The sequence below is a fragment of the Danio rerio genome, chromosome 8 (assembly GCF_049306965.1).
Source record: "Danio rerio strain Tuebingen ecotype United States chromosome 8, GRCz12tu, whole genome shotgun sequence".
In the NCBI taxonomy this organism is placed as follows: domain Eukaryota; kingdom Metazoa; phylum Chordata; class Actinopteri; order Cypriniformes; family Danionidae; genus Danio; species Danio rerio.
The window spans coordinates 56,236,272-56,251,387 of NC_133183.1; the positions used below are offsets into that span (position 1 = coordinate 56,236,272).

Genomic DNA, 15,116 nt, shown 5'->3' on the forward strand with positions numbered 1-15,116 from the left:
TTCCTCCATTGACTTCCATTGAAAAATATTTGCAGATATCTCTAAATGAGTTTTGATTAGTCACAATTGTAATTAGAGACATCTCTAACTGAGTTTTTACTAGTCATAATACATTTGGAGATATCTTTAATTCGTCATATTTAGAGATATTTACAAATATATTTGAAGATATCTCTAATTAATTTACTAATAGTCGAATTACAGTTGTAGATCTGTAAATCTGTGCTCGAGTTTGGCTTGAGGACATTTCCCTACCCCTTTCTCTCTCTCCAACTTCGCTTCCTGTCTAAATAATGTTCCATCTAATAAAGGCATAAAAGGCAAAAAAATAGCCTTAAAAAAAAGTTGCGAAGTCTGAACTTACTTGGAGAGGATGCAAAACTTTTGAGAGGACTAAACTTTGAATGGTGAGAGGAAACCGGGAAACCTGGAGGAAACCCACAAGGACACAGGAAGAACATGCAAACTCTCCAGAGCCGTTGGTGTGATGTGATCCTCCTGAAATTAGTTTATAAATAAACCTCACATCAAGAGTTCACACTTAGCTGATGATTTACAAAAGCTTGTTTGGCATGCTGTCCCGGGAGAGAGCCCCGGGCTCAAGGGCTCCTTGAGCCCGGGGCTTCCTCCCGTTTGCAGAGCAAGAGGGGAGCCTGAGCTCGATGGATCTCAGAACTCCCCTGCTGCGGTAGCTAAGGGAACACAAGGGATTAGACAAGCTTGATTGTTATGCATTTTGAATGTCTTTGGATGGTGGGAGGAAACCGGAGAACCCGGGGAAAACCCACGCGGACACGGGGAGGACATACAAACTCCTCACAGAAACACCCACCGATCCTGTGGAACCAGGGCCGGCAGTGTTCTTGCTGTGGGGCTCACAGTGCTAACCACTGGGCCGCCGTGCCGCCCAATCACAGGTAAAGGAGAATAGGGGAGGAGGGGGGTTTCTTCCAAACGAAGATAAAGTGAACTGAAAACTGTGGCTATTTATAGTAGCTTAGGTCTCATATGATTGGAAGATAGTGATTAGCAAATGCGAGACTGGCCGTGATAAATCATAAGCACGTGATCCTCTCGAAATTAGTTTATGAATAAACTTCACTTAAGGGTATAGGAGTTTTAGAATACGTTCATTCATTGGGCATAGTCCCTTTCTCAGGGGTCACCACAGTGAAATGAACCACCAATTATTCTAGCATATGTTTTACACAGGGGATGCTCTTCAAGCCGAGAACCCAAAACTGGGGATCACTCATACACTCCAGCATTCACTCATACACTACGGTCAATTTAGTTTGCTCAATTCACCTATAGCGCATGTCTGGACAGTGGACTGTGGGGGGAAACCAGAGCACCTGGAGGAAACCCACATAAACACAGGGAGAACATGCAAACTCAACTGACCCAGCCGGGACTCGTCTTGCTGTGAGGCGACAGTGCTAACCACTGCCACCAATATTAAAAGACATTAATTTTCTTGTCGGCTTAGTCCCTTTATTAATTCAGGATCGCCACAGCAAGTTTTTACGCAGCGGATGCCCTTCCAGCCACAACCCATCTCTGGGAAACATCCACACACACACATTCACTCACACACTACAGACAATTTAGCCAAGCCAATTCACCTGTACCACATGTACCAGAGCACCCGGAGGAAACCCATGCGAAGGCAGGGAGAACATGCAAACTCCACACAGAAACGCCAACTGAGCCGAGGTTTGAACCAGCGACCCAGCAACCTTCTTGCTGTGAGGCGACAGCACTACCTACTGCGCCACTGCCTCGCCCAATATTAAAGATATCAAAGTAATATCACAGAACATTCTTGGATGAAATATTCTGGATGGTGTTGTGTGAAACAAAAATAATAGACTTAAAATATGTTTTAAAAACAATAGCTTTATTTGAACCAATAAAACAGAAAAAAAATCACATGGCAGGGATGTCAAACTCAATTCCTGGAGAGCCGCAGCCCTGCACAGTTTAGTTCCAACCCTAATCAAACACACCTGATCTAACTAATTACTGTAAGTCCTCCAGGCTTGTATGAAACCTACAGGTAAAGCTGCGGTCACATTAGAGTTTGAGCATGCGATATTCTGTCGTGTGGCGCTGTGAAAAAGGGCGGGATTAAACAAGCTTATTAGACATATTTAAAAACTAGCGATTGCTCCATGTTTTAAATTTCTTTCTAGAGATTTCATGTTTTGATCCTCGATTGTTCTCATGCAGTCAAGTGATGCAATTTCGCAGGTCAAAGTACACCAAGCTTGAACTTTGCAATGCAGCAACCTGTGAAACTTGACGCATGACCCTGCGTTTCCGGTCTGACGCATTCATGTGAGTATGAATGGAAGTCTATGGGAGGAAAAGACCAGTGTGACTTAACACTATCACTGATCAACACAGGCTCATCTGGGTACTTTGAATCATCTTGACCACAGGTGTCAAACTCAGTTCCAAAAGGGCCGCAGCTCTGCACAGTTTAGTTCCAACCCTAATTAAACACACCTGATCAAACTAATTGAGTCCTTCAGGCTTGTTTGAAACCTACAGGTAAGTGTGTTGGAGCAGGGTTGGAACTAAACTGTGCAGGCCTGTGGCCCTCCAGAAATTGAGTTTGACATCCCTGCTTTAAATAGTGTTCTTTCACAATTTTTTTGGGCAACCAACAAAATTTCAATCTGGAGTTTCTGATTCACATAAAAAACAATTCTTACTAGCTGCAGGAAGGGTTGGTCAAACAGATCATCCTGTTCAAAACTCATATCTTAGAAGATCTTAAATGATCCTTTATAAAATAACATATGCAAGTAAACAGATTTCTAAGTAGGCCAGTGGATGATAATATTTTTTTATATATAGATTATTCTGGTTAAAGATCAAGAACTCTAGTTTTAAATCTCAGTGCGGAACTTGACAGTGGTGTTCTTCATCTTTTGTTTGTAGACCTCATCAAACTGTTCATTTTGTGCCACAGTGAAGTGATTTCTCCAGTCTCCAACTTTACCTACACAAACAAAACGAAAATCAAAGCGAGTGGAAGTAAAGAATTTAGATTTAAAAGTAGATGCTTTATTGACCTTTCCGCATGAAGGGCGAGATCTTGAAGTCCATGACAGGGAGAGTGGAATAGTTGGTCATCTTGTTCTGTTTCATTGCATCAAACTGAACCCCTTTTGTTATTCTCTCCCTCTCTGCGGCTGAAGTGGACAATCCCAAGAAGGAGCACAAACGAGCCACTTCACGTCCAGTGTCCTGAGCAAGACATGTACATTAAATATGCTTGCCGATTTTGTTTTATTACAAATTTTTCTAAGTTAGTAACTTTATAAACTTCACTTACTTCAACCATATCCTCATAGAACATGTACAGTATGTTAGAATATGTCTGTTTTTTCTTCCAATATCCATTAACATGATCATACCAAGGACCAAATACATCTAAAGAAAAATGACATATTTTAGAACAGATACAAATTTTATGATTTAAAAGGGCATTTTGGATGTCTCGCATAATATCGTCACTCTCCAAACGTTTATGTAGTAAAATTTAAATAAAATTATATATTTTCTGACAATAAAAACATTTTCCCTCAACATTTTTCATTGATTCTTTAATCAGATGATTCCTAACTCACTATAAATACCCAGAGTTTTCTTATCTCAATATTTTCATCTTAAAGAATCCCACTCCTACTCCCCCTTCTTTTCCAGATGGCAGACACAACGGCCCAGTGATTAGCACTGTTGCCTCACAGCAAGAATGTCTTCGGGTATATTCCCTTCTAACCAGATTACATTTCTGTGCGGAGATCGCATGGTCTCCCCGTGCTCGCGTGGGTTTTCAAGTTTCCTCCAACAGTCCAAAAAACACAATCTAAGTTAATTGAACATGGCAAATTGATACCATAGCCAAGCTCATTAGCGAGTACACCTCTCCTCAGCCATCCTAAATCTGTCATTAGCCAGAAGCCGAGGGGAGTTTATCGAGATCTGCCTGAGCTCAAACTCTCCTCTCACCCTGCGAACGGAAGGGAGCCCACGGCTTGAGAATCTAATTAGCTCAGGGCTCTCTCCAGGGACAGCATGCCAAACAAGCTTTATTATCCATCATCAAAGTGTGAACTCTTGAATGCATTTTAAAAAGAGCACATACATGCTTTAGTGAAAACACAGCAAATAAAACGTAAAAATTCCCCGTTAAACTACAAAGGACCTTGACTTTCCATAGTTCAGAGAAGAAATATTAAGTGCAATACATCAAAGAAAGCAAATAGTAACTTATAATAAATGTTTTGCCACATTAAAAATGTGTCATTTCTCAATGCTGGTGTTTCAGTACAACTAACTGTAAGGAACGATCTGGAAGCATTCTTGGTCAAGCTGTGTACTGATAGAAAACTGGCTTAAAGGGTCACGAAACACCAAAACACATTTTTTGAGCTGTTGACAGTCGTATATGTGTTCCACACTGCTAAAAACAATATTAGGACACCTATATTTCACTAAAAAGTGAAAATTGGTTGTTTTTGCGTTATTTCGAGCAAATTCGTACTTCCGGTTTGAAACGAGTTTTTGAAGTTGCGTCCCGGCCATGAGATCTTAGCGTGTATTTCAGCATGTAGACTGGACGTCTGTACCTGGGAGTACCGTATTACGTCTCCGAGTGTGCTACATTAATGCATGAGTAAGGCTTGGTTCAAACCAATCAGCGCGCTCTATTGTGCAACTTCATTATTATTCATTAATGTTACAGTGTTTAGACGGCAGAGAGACGCCATGTTGTGTTGGCAAAACAAGCGTGCAGTGTTGCTTTTACAATTTGCTGTAGCGAAGGTTTTATTTTCATTTTCTCTCTATGAGAGCGCAGCTGGACTCACGTGTGGATTGCAGTGCACGCGACGCTTGACAACAATATGTGTCTAAGGAACATTGTTAACCCGAGAGCTTTTCCCATCTGCAAATGGTGAGATCCGGATTTGCTGTTCGTCTCCTCTTAATAAAGACACAGCTCTAGTTGCTGTTGCTTGTCCTGTCTCTACAGATTTAGTAAGTGAACGACCAGTGATCTTTCTTTATTCAGATGGCAAAGTTAGTTCGTATCAAACTAACTATTACACAGAGTGTAAACATGTTAGCACCACAATCAAACATACCGTCGTGTAGGATTTACACTGCATTTTGTGACCAGAATAACACACACTGCTTTCTGCTACCTAAGTTTCCAGGAAATGCGAAGGGTTTTTTCTCTCATTCGCTGTGCGGTAACAAACATTGCATGAAAAATACACGCTTAGAAGTTCCTCGAATAAAATTTCTCGTTTGTCACAAGGGGCATAAATGAAATTCCTGAATGAAAGAGCCAAACTGCAGTTAAAGTCCACCATTTAATATTTTGTCAAATAATTCGATTACTGATGTCCAAGTAAACACAGTCACTTTCTCCCCTGTGTGTGTGTGTGTGTTTGTTTTGACTCTGAAAATCAGTGCATGCCCAAATTGACACTCCCATAACATCCCTCTTTTGCTCCACCGACACTCCCCCCTAAAGAGAGCTGGACACGCCCACTTTCCTGACTTTTTCCAAAGTAGAGGTGTGAAAACACCCTGCTGAAACAAGGGGGTTTCATAGCCCTTTAAGTTAACCACTTTCATATTTTATTACTTTAATAAAATGTTTTACTTACTCCTTCCATCCATAAATTTTTGTAAGAAGGTGTTCCAGTCTCCTGGTTCAGGCTGTCCCATGTTCATTCGATCAAAATGAAAATATGAAACTGCATTGTCTTTTGCATTCCGTGCTACATACACAACCTGGAACAAAAAGCCAAATATAAGAAAGAAAGAAACTTCTGCCTTGATTTAAATGTTATGTTAATGAATATCTACATGGCAATGCTGCTATGCTGCTGCTTCATCAAAAAGTTTTTTGCACACCACTGAGACATGGAACAGAATTTTTCTGTTTGCTATCGATCTGTGCCTGTGCTACCCTAGTGACTGGCTCTAGTGAACTAGACTATGTATGCCTGGCCTAAATTGCAGAATTACTTAACACTAGTGCAGTGCTTCCCAAAGGGTTTTGCACAACAATGAGACAGAGGGTATAACCAAAAATCTAAATATTTTTTTAACTCTTAGTTATCATATTGTATCTATAATTAACAAAAAAAAAAGGACTTAATAGTTGCATTTAAAAAACAACAACATGCAAATATTGAGTTGCGGCTGGAAGGGCATCCGCTGTGTGAAACATATGCCAGAACAGTTCACAGTTCATTCCGCTGTGGTGACCTTTGATACATCAGAGACTAAGCCGGAGAAAAATGATTAAAAAACATGCAAATAAAATGCCATCAGCCTTTGGATTTTAACTCCTGGGGTGATTACATCAGTTGACACAGCAAAAGCGTCAGTTGCAGCAGATTTTTTTACCATGTTTTTACCATGGCAAACTTTCTGACACCTTATCAACACTCATATATATTAAAAATAAATACAGGTCACGACTGAACGAGAAGAATTATTTCTGTGTGGAGGTCCCCGGAATAAAACCAACAATGCTGTGCTTGCTGTGTGAAATGGAACAAATGAATAAATTCCTAAAATAAAATGATATGGTTGTTAGACTGTTGCATTTTTTTATATTGTCAATATGCCAATGTTTATATATGCCTATTGGTGTGTGTGTGTGTGCTACATTGCACACAAAGTTTGTATACATACAATTAAAGTCAGAATTATTAGCCCCCCTTTGAATTTTTTTATTTCTTTTAATATTTCCCAAATTATGTTTAACAGAGCAAGGAAATTTTCACAGTATATCTGACAATATTTTTTCTTCTGGAGAAGAAGTCTTATTTATTTTATTTTGGCTAGAATGAAAGCAGTTATGAATTTTTTAAAACCTATTTTAAGGTCAAAATTGTTAGCCCTTTTAAGCTAATTTTTTTTCGATAGTCTACAGAACCATAATTTAACAATAACTTGCCTAGTTACCCTAACCTGCCTAGTTAACCTAGTTAAGCCTTTAAATGTCACTTTAAGCTGTATAGAAGTGTCTTGAAGAATATCTAGTCAAATATTATTTACTGTCATCATGGCAGAGATAAAATAAATCAGTTACTAGAGATGAGTTATTAAAACTATTATGTTTAGAAATTTGTTGAAAAAAATCTGCTCTCCATTAAACAAAAATTGTTGAAAAAAATTACCAAGGAGTCTAATAATTCAGGGGGGCTAATTATTCTGACTTCAACTGTATATAACAGGGGTGGCCAACCCTGTTCCTGGAGAGCCACCTTTCTGCAGATTTCAGTTGCTACCAATATCAAACACACCTGAACCAATTAATTAGGACCTGAACACCATGTGATAATTATAGGCAGGTGTGTTAATATGGGTTGCGATTGAAATCTGCAGGAAGGTGGCTCTCCAGGAACAGGGTTGGCCGCCCCTGGTATATAACTACCTCTGAGTATGTTGGGAGGTGCAAATCATTTATTAATTCTCTTTTCAGCTTAGTCCCTTTATTAATCTAGGGTCGCCACAGCGGAATGAACAGTCAACTTATTTAGCACGTTTTGTGCAGCGGATGCCCTTCCAGCTGTAACCCATCACTGGGAAACATCCATCCTCTCTAATTCACACACATACACTACAGACAATTTAGCTTACCCAATTCACCTACAGCACATGTCTTTGGACAGGAGCACCCGTTGCGATCACCGGGAGAACATGCAAACTCCACACAGAAATGCCAACTGATCGAGCTAAAGATCAAACCAGCGACCTTCTTGCTGTGAGGCGATTGTGCTACATCTACCACGACGCCGAGGCGCAAATCATTGACTTTTTAATTTAAGGGTCTTGGGCTGAAAATTTTGGGAAACATTGCACTAGTGTACTACAGAATGTGTCTAACATTCTGGGTCTAACATCGAGGTCTATATTGTTAGCCCTTTTCCACAAGGCAGTTTGAATGCTGGTTCATGACAATGCATAAATGTTCCATTTGCTTGTAATCTGCATCTATACAAACTACAGCATTCTGCAAGAACACAGTGGATTGGGATTGTGTTTGGATACTGATCTAGATTCACTAACTCATTAGCATTAATACTATAGCTGTACCTTTGAGTTCTGCTCCCAGAAGGACTTGGGCACAAGCTGCACAGGTAAATGTGTTTTAATGAGGCGAGGAGAGGTGGGCAGAGTATCAGCCAGCTCTGTACCTGAAAGTCAAAATTAAATGTGATTCTAGAGTTGTCCTTACAGTAAAATACACAATAATATAAATTACATTTAAATAATACAGGATAATAATGTTAAATTTATTGTCACTTAAGTGTAGAAGCTACACTTTATGAGTTTGGCAAAGTGGCTCTACCAATTCCAAAGTCAAAAATTTCTCTGTTTTCATAAATAAGACAATTTGACCAAACATTCTGACATAAAAAAACAACAACCCTTTACCAGCTTCCTACCTGAAAATGAAGAAAACCCATCCGAAAACATTAATAAATTATTGTACACTCATTATATTTTGGCTTCTGACCTAATGGTAATCCTTGAAAACACATCTCCAAGAAAGGCACTCTCATATAGATAGGCTGGGAGGTCTGACGCTCTGGACTTTCATTGCCAAAGTATAGAAGGTCAAGTATGTATGAAACCCAGGTGGTACCTACAAGAAAAAATACAGAGTAGAACTTACAGTATTGCTTGCTGCAAAACCTTTTCTTAGAGACATAAAGTAAATTTATAATGTGCTTAAAAGTTAGCACTGATAAGTGCAGACATTTAAAATATTGTATGTATCTGCGAATAAGAAAACCCATTTTATTAGCAAAACTTACACACTTTTACAGCAGATTTAATTCAGACAGATATCAAAGACCAGGGGCCTCATGTAAAAAGACTTGCAATGAATTTAACCCAGGGTCATTGTAGAAACGTAGTCCCACGGACGTTTCTGGAGGCCGCGGAATACGTCCCGGTAGGTATGTACGGCTGCAGTTTTAGTTTTCGCGAATCCGCGAGAGGCCGCTGTTGTGCGCTTTTTCGCATTTCAAACGTGCAGTTCGCGCCCGCGCTGTTCTCGCGTAAACCCACTAGAGGCCGCTGACCGTTTGACCGGATGATTGACTGCGCGACCGGCCAATCGGCTGACCCGCCCTCCTCCTTCCCTAAACCCAACCAATTTTACCAATTGACCCGCCCGCCTGCTCACTTCCCTAAACCCGAGCAACAGTTTACAAAAGCCGTCCAAAAAAAGAAAAGCCCTGATTTTTTTTTTCTACCGCGTTTTCGGATTTCACCACGTTCTCACCATGTTATGAAACTCATTCACTTAATTTTTGGGATTCTGTTTTTGTCTTACCTGATTGCTGGAACCGCTCTTCCCCGGACTCGAAACCGATCGGCGTGGTCAACTCCTCTCTGCATCTTAAGCCTGCCGCAAACACGGTGAGCTGAGTGGACAAACGGGTTGCTGCGGGAAAGCCCTCCACAGGGAGGTAAGCGGTCGGCCGGCCGGCCGGCAAGCGCGAAAGGAAACAGCGTCACACCACCTCGTAGCGTTCGCTTCAAAAAAAAATAAATGCAGCCGTACGTACCTCCCGGGACGTATTCCGCTGTCTCCAGAAACGTCCGCGGGACTACGTTTTCAGAATAAGCTTGGGTTGGATGAATTCATACTAAAACATTGGGTACTGACAAAGCTGTAAAAGTACGAACGCAGTAAAAAAATCAGATGTATGAAACACTAAGTATGCAGAATCCCATGCATATTCTTTTTGTACATTCGAATTAATGTGAAACTGAGTGCACGTGCATGAGTGCAAAACCCTTCCTTGCCTCCTCCCCCGTATAAATATGGTAATGACTCCACTTTGGCAAAACCAAACGAAAAAGCAATGGCAAAGCAAGCCAGAAGTGAAACTTCACAGAATGTGAATGGGAGGTGCTCCTATCGCAGGTAGACCGGAGAAAAACTGTGTTATTTGCAAGTTTGTTCTCCGGAATTAATAACAAAAGAAAAAAATAGAGTGGGAGAGTTTAGCTGACACGGTTAACAAAGTGGGGTCTGAACATTGCACCGTGAGTGAATTAAAAAAGAAATGGTCCGATGTAAAGGTGCAGGTTAAGAGGAAAACAGCGGCGCACCGTCATAATGTGGACATTAAGACACATTTACAGCATGACACAGATGTATTAGAGGAAAACTTTGTTAGGGCTGTATAGCAGCACCCCTCCTCTCTTATCAAGGCAGCGTCACCGGCATTTCAGCTGCCCAATTGCCCGCTCTACAACTGACTACTTGGAGCCTCATCCTTACCATGCTGTTTGTGAGGATGAATTAATCATGGGTTGACCAAGGCCACCTTGCTACAATATTTGTTAAGCGCATTTGAGCATCACATATCGTTAGCACATTTATTAAACGGAAATGTTTCCAATTCACGTATGCATATTTGTCTACAGATGGCGATCTTTATAGCAATGTCTCACTTTAATTTCATCATTAGTAAATCCAAACGTGAGCATGAAATCTGGCGTACGCAAAGTTTTTGTGCGTACGCAGCATTAATACATGATGGCCCAGATGATTTCACTCAAATCACTTTTAAATGTTTATTTTTAAATAATTTTAAATAGGCAATATGTATTTTTTTTAAGTTTAAATGTGCCCTATAAAGAAAATCTGGGTATATCTACACATGGTCGAATAACAGGAGTTCAGCACATAGAAATGGCCATACTGTGAGCCTCAACCAAAATTGTTTCCTTGTTCTCATGTAAATTACGGAAGTGTGAGAATGTGTCTGGTCCACATACCTGGGAAAATTTTAGCGACATTTCCACATGTAACATTAACTTTTGTAGAACCGTTTTAGAGTGGCACCGCCAGTATTTTGGCCATATTTAGCTATAATATTGTGGTACAATCATAGTACCGGCAAACTATGTGACCCTACACTAGCTACGTTTTCATTCACCCATTTATTATTATTTTATTATTATTTATTATTATTTGCATTTTAGATGTGCACATAAAAATAGGTGGATGGAAATGCCAAGATGTTCATACATTTTAAAATGAACTGAGTAGGATAATCTTTTAATGTGATAAGAAAAGATGTGCATACGCTACATTGGAAACCCTTTTAATAAACAATATCCAGTATGTGCATTAAAAAAGGTCATGATGAAATTGTGTGTGAATGAACAAACTAGCAGGCTGAGCGCATTGTAAAACATCTGAAATGCTGTTTTGGTAATTCTAAAATGGTTAGGAAGTTCAGTATTAGTGTTATTATATTATTAAATACCTACAGAACAGTCAAGAGCATCTGTGCTCAATGTCTCACGCCTTCAAACGCCACCACGCGTTCATTGCGTGTCGACATTTGTCTTCTGAAGTAATTTATTAAATAAAGAAAAGATTCACTCAGCTTCTTCAAATTCAATAAATTCTTTTTTTACTTTTGATATTTGGCGCCAGTTAATTAGTGATGATTTTGTTCATTTAACTCGGATGGAAACGCTGCTTTATTCGCACATCTTTTAAGCGATATTCCAGTTTTGCACATAAATTTGATTCACATTTTTGGATGGAAACATAGCTTCTGTTGTGGTTGCTGCTCTGTGGAGTCACACAGGTAGAATTACACTTGTAGGTCTTCACATAAAATTTCAAAAGATTGAGATTTTTAAGATTAAGAATAACTGACAGTGGGCAACATTGTCAAAACATTGTTAAATTTATTACAAGGTATTACTCAAATTTTTAAAGTTTTTTATGCACTGACAGAAAGATTAAGGTGTGAATTTTCTAAATATGCGAATCACTCGACAATGTTTGGGCATAATGATATTATCTTATAGAAAAACTGTATGTTAAACTACCCAGAAAGCAAAAGAATTCTGGCCCACATTTGGCAAAAATCTGGCACAACAGGCATTCATTCAGCACTGGCACACAGCAAGTAGGCCAAATATGGCTCTGGTTTGGCAGAGGTGGCACCGTCTTTAAGGCGGCACCCAATACTTGGCCCAGATGTAAAATATAGTATTTGGCCCAGATGTTAATAATTGATATGTGGGCTATGCATATATTTGGCCTATCTTGACGCACATTTAAAATACCATTTTATTATTTTAAATGAAGAAAAAAATTCTACCGATCGGATCGCTTCAAGAAAAAGCACACCCATAGCACACCTAAAGCACAATGAATCATGGGTTTATCAATGTAATTGCAGCCGTGGCACACCAAAATATCTGGCCCAGTTATGGGTTACTAACTTGACTGAGACTTGGCCCAGATATGTTAAAATAAGGTGAATTAAATGAAAAATAAGAAACATCCTGGATCTGTTTCTTCACTCTTCTTTATTCTTTCTTTATGTATTATAGAAGTATCGGATTAGATTTTGATATCGGAAGATACTCAAATGAAAAAAAAACCCTGATCGGGACATAGTAAGAGATATCTGAAATCATATGACTAAGAGATATAAAAATGAAAAGCAGTCAGGATCTACCTGAAAAAACTTTAAATCTGCATTTCCCTGAAAATAATCCAACACATTTCAATGTTCATGAAGTAGTCGGGATTAATAATTCACAGCCTGGGGATGTAATTCTAACTAAAGCTTGTAATAAGATGCAATTTACAACGGAATCTAAGTTTAATGTGTGTGATAACTGTTACTATCAGCAGTAAAGTATCAGGACTTTGAGACAGCAAACAGTTTTCTTTCTTTTTTCTAGTCAATAGACACAAGTATAAAATGAGAGCAGCCTTAAATGAAAGTGTTCTGAAGTTCAGAAAGCGCATCATAAACATCATTATTCCTATATGCTAAATTAAATAAATTGTTTTTTGTGTAAAACTTTAAGATGCCCTCACCTGCTTTAGGGTAAGTGGCAATTAGAATGTCATCAGGTCTTGCCTGAAAATTTTTCACTTTTTCCCAGTTGTCAGTAAAATAGCAGGTCATGGAAACACCCTCAAAATCAATCAGCTCAGGCCGGCTATCCAGTTTCATCTGCAAAATGTAAAAGTGCCAGTTAAATGGTAGATCTTCACTACACTCAATGGAAAATTTCTTTGTGGATATTTTCAATGTGGAAATTTAAGTAGATTCTAGACATCCATAACAATATCCAGCCTGATCTCACGAGAAAACGTTAAGTATTTTACGTTTTGTCAGTTTAGTGGCTAATTCGTACGAATTCCCACCCCTAAACGAATTAGATCGTACGAATTCATACGAATTAGCCACTAAATTAAAAAGTTACAAATGGCTGGAGATTGTGTTGCAATATTAGTGAATAAAGTACACAAAGTACGCTTCTAAAGTTGAATAATGAAAGAAATAAATGTATGATAAATTGTGCAAATTCTGTATCGTTCATTCCTAATTATTGTATCTTAAAAAGATGAATGATGCAGCTGTTGATCTATACCATCATAAAGATATATATATATACTCACTGAGGAAAAGTCAGGGATCTCCATTATAGTGAAAAGATATTCCTTCTTTAAACAAGCGTTGTTAATCCTCTCTCCTTTTTGCTTCCAGCTCTCTTTTGCTCGCCTTCAATGTTTCCTTGTAGCTCCTACATATGTAATTACATTCTGAGCTGTCATGCAATGCTGATGTCTACAAATCACGGCTTATCTTATCTTTAATGTGCAAATTAAGGGCAGTACACATGGCCAACAAAACTCTATGATTTTACAAGTTAGCTGCATTCGAGTTGCATTTGGGAAATGTTACATGACAGGAATTGCTCAAACAAAAACATTTAGAGGTTTGTTACAAGTAATTTTACAACAGGGTAACGATTTCAGCTGAAATTAAATGTGTGATATGAATAATTATTAAATAATTTATAAATTATCAATAACCAATCATTTCCCAGAGATGGGTTATGGCTGAAAGGGCATCCGCTGCGTAAAAACGTGCTGGATAAGTTTGTGGTTCATTAAGCTGTGGTGACCCCAGATTAATAAAGGGACTAAGCCAAAAAGAAAATGAATGAATGAATGAACAATAACTTAACTTTGCTAAATTTGATTGTATACAATAAGGTGCACCTTTTCTAAAGCTGTTTTAATTCAATAATCGTTGTGAAAAGCACTATACAAATGTACTTGATTTTATTTGAATTTAATTAAAGCATGTCCTGATTTTGCCAAGTGCTAGTTGTCCTGAGACTAACATTTTTTATGATGACCCAGGCACAACAACTCCATCAGCCAATCAAATGTCATGACGTCATCATTTTGTGCCCCCTGCAAAGCCTGCAAAAAAATAAAAAATAAGAAAAACACACCTGAATTTTTACCAGTGAAAAGGTAAGATCACAAGCTTTCTCTAATAAATTTATGATCACAAAATTAATATTTGTCTATGGATTTGCTCTGTTTTTCCAGCTTAGCGAACATTAGTTTGCATTGACAAGTTAGCCTAATTAGCCATCCATACAAACATTAAATTGATGTGCCCTAATGTACATTCTGGCTCAAATTAAAACAAGATAACAATTTGAATTTTTTTTAATAGTGTGCCTAGCTATCAAACGCGATTAAACTTGGGTGTTTTTCTAGCTTAAAGCGACCGCAAATTTGTCTAATACTTCTGTTTTAGTATATTATGCTACTTCTAATTTCTGTTGTATCGCGTTCAGTTTTATTCAAAGATAAACAGAACAAAACACTTGCTTAAACACACAAGAGTATTCGAGACACTAACATACTGTGATTCACTGTAAAATCTAGGTTGAGTCGATTTAATCAGATTATTTATTCTGTCAGGTCATTAATATATTTAACGTTACCTCAGGTCATCGTAGCTGATTAAATAATACATATCATTATCATGTTTACCTCTGGTCATCATCGCTGACTTATTTATATGATTAATGGTTACCTCAGGTCATTATCACGGATTTATTAATGAATGTTCACCTCAGGTCATCATAAAGCCTCCTGCTGCTTAAGACTGTGGCATAAAATACCCAATTTACTTTATAAAATATATAAACTATACATGCAATTACATTGAAAGTCTATTCGGCAACTATGTTAACAGTGTGTC

At 38.5% G+C, this 15,116-nt stretch overlaps 1 protein-coding gene across 51 annotated transcripts in view; it reads right to left on the bottom strand.

Moving 5' to 3' along the window:
• Window positions 1–1,879: 1,879 nt before the first annotated feature.
• The window catches only part of sult1st2 (sulfotransferase family 1, cytosolic sulfotransferase 2), a 41,543-nt gene continuing 28,306 nt past the window's right edge, over window positions 1,880–15,116 (bottom strand). For 16 of the 51 annotated variants that reach the window (XR_012383867.1, XR_012383858.1, XR_012383864.1 and 13 more), the window contains 9 exons: window positions 13,508–13,632; window positions 12,920–13,058; window positions 8,561–8,689; window positions 8,137–8,237; window positions 5,691–5,817; window positions 3,347–3,444; window positions 3,084–3,258; window positions 2,555–3,010; window positions 1,880–2,390 (listed from right to left, as the gene is read on the bottom strand). Coding sequence is in view for 14 of the 51 variants with exons in the window: in XM_073909876.1 (XP_073765977.1) it covers window positions 2,898–3,010; window positions 3,084–3,258; window positions 3,347–3,444; window positions 5,691–5,817; window positions 8,137–8,237; window positions 8,561–8,689; window positions 12,920–13,058; window positions 13,508–13,531 (906 nt within the window). In the remaining 37 variants the exon portion in view is untranslated. 51 annotated transcript variants of the gene reach the window in all.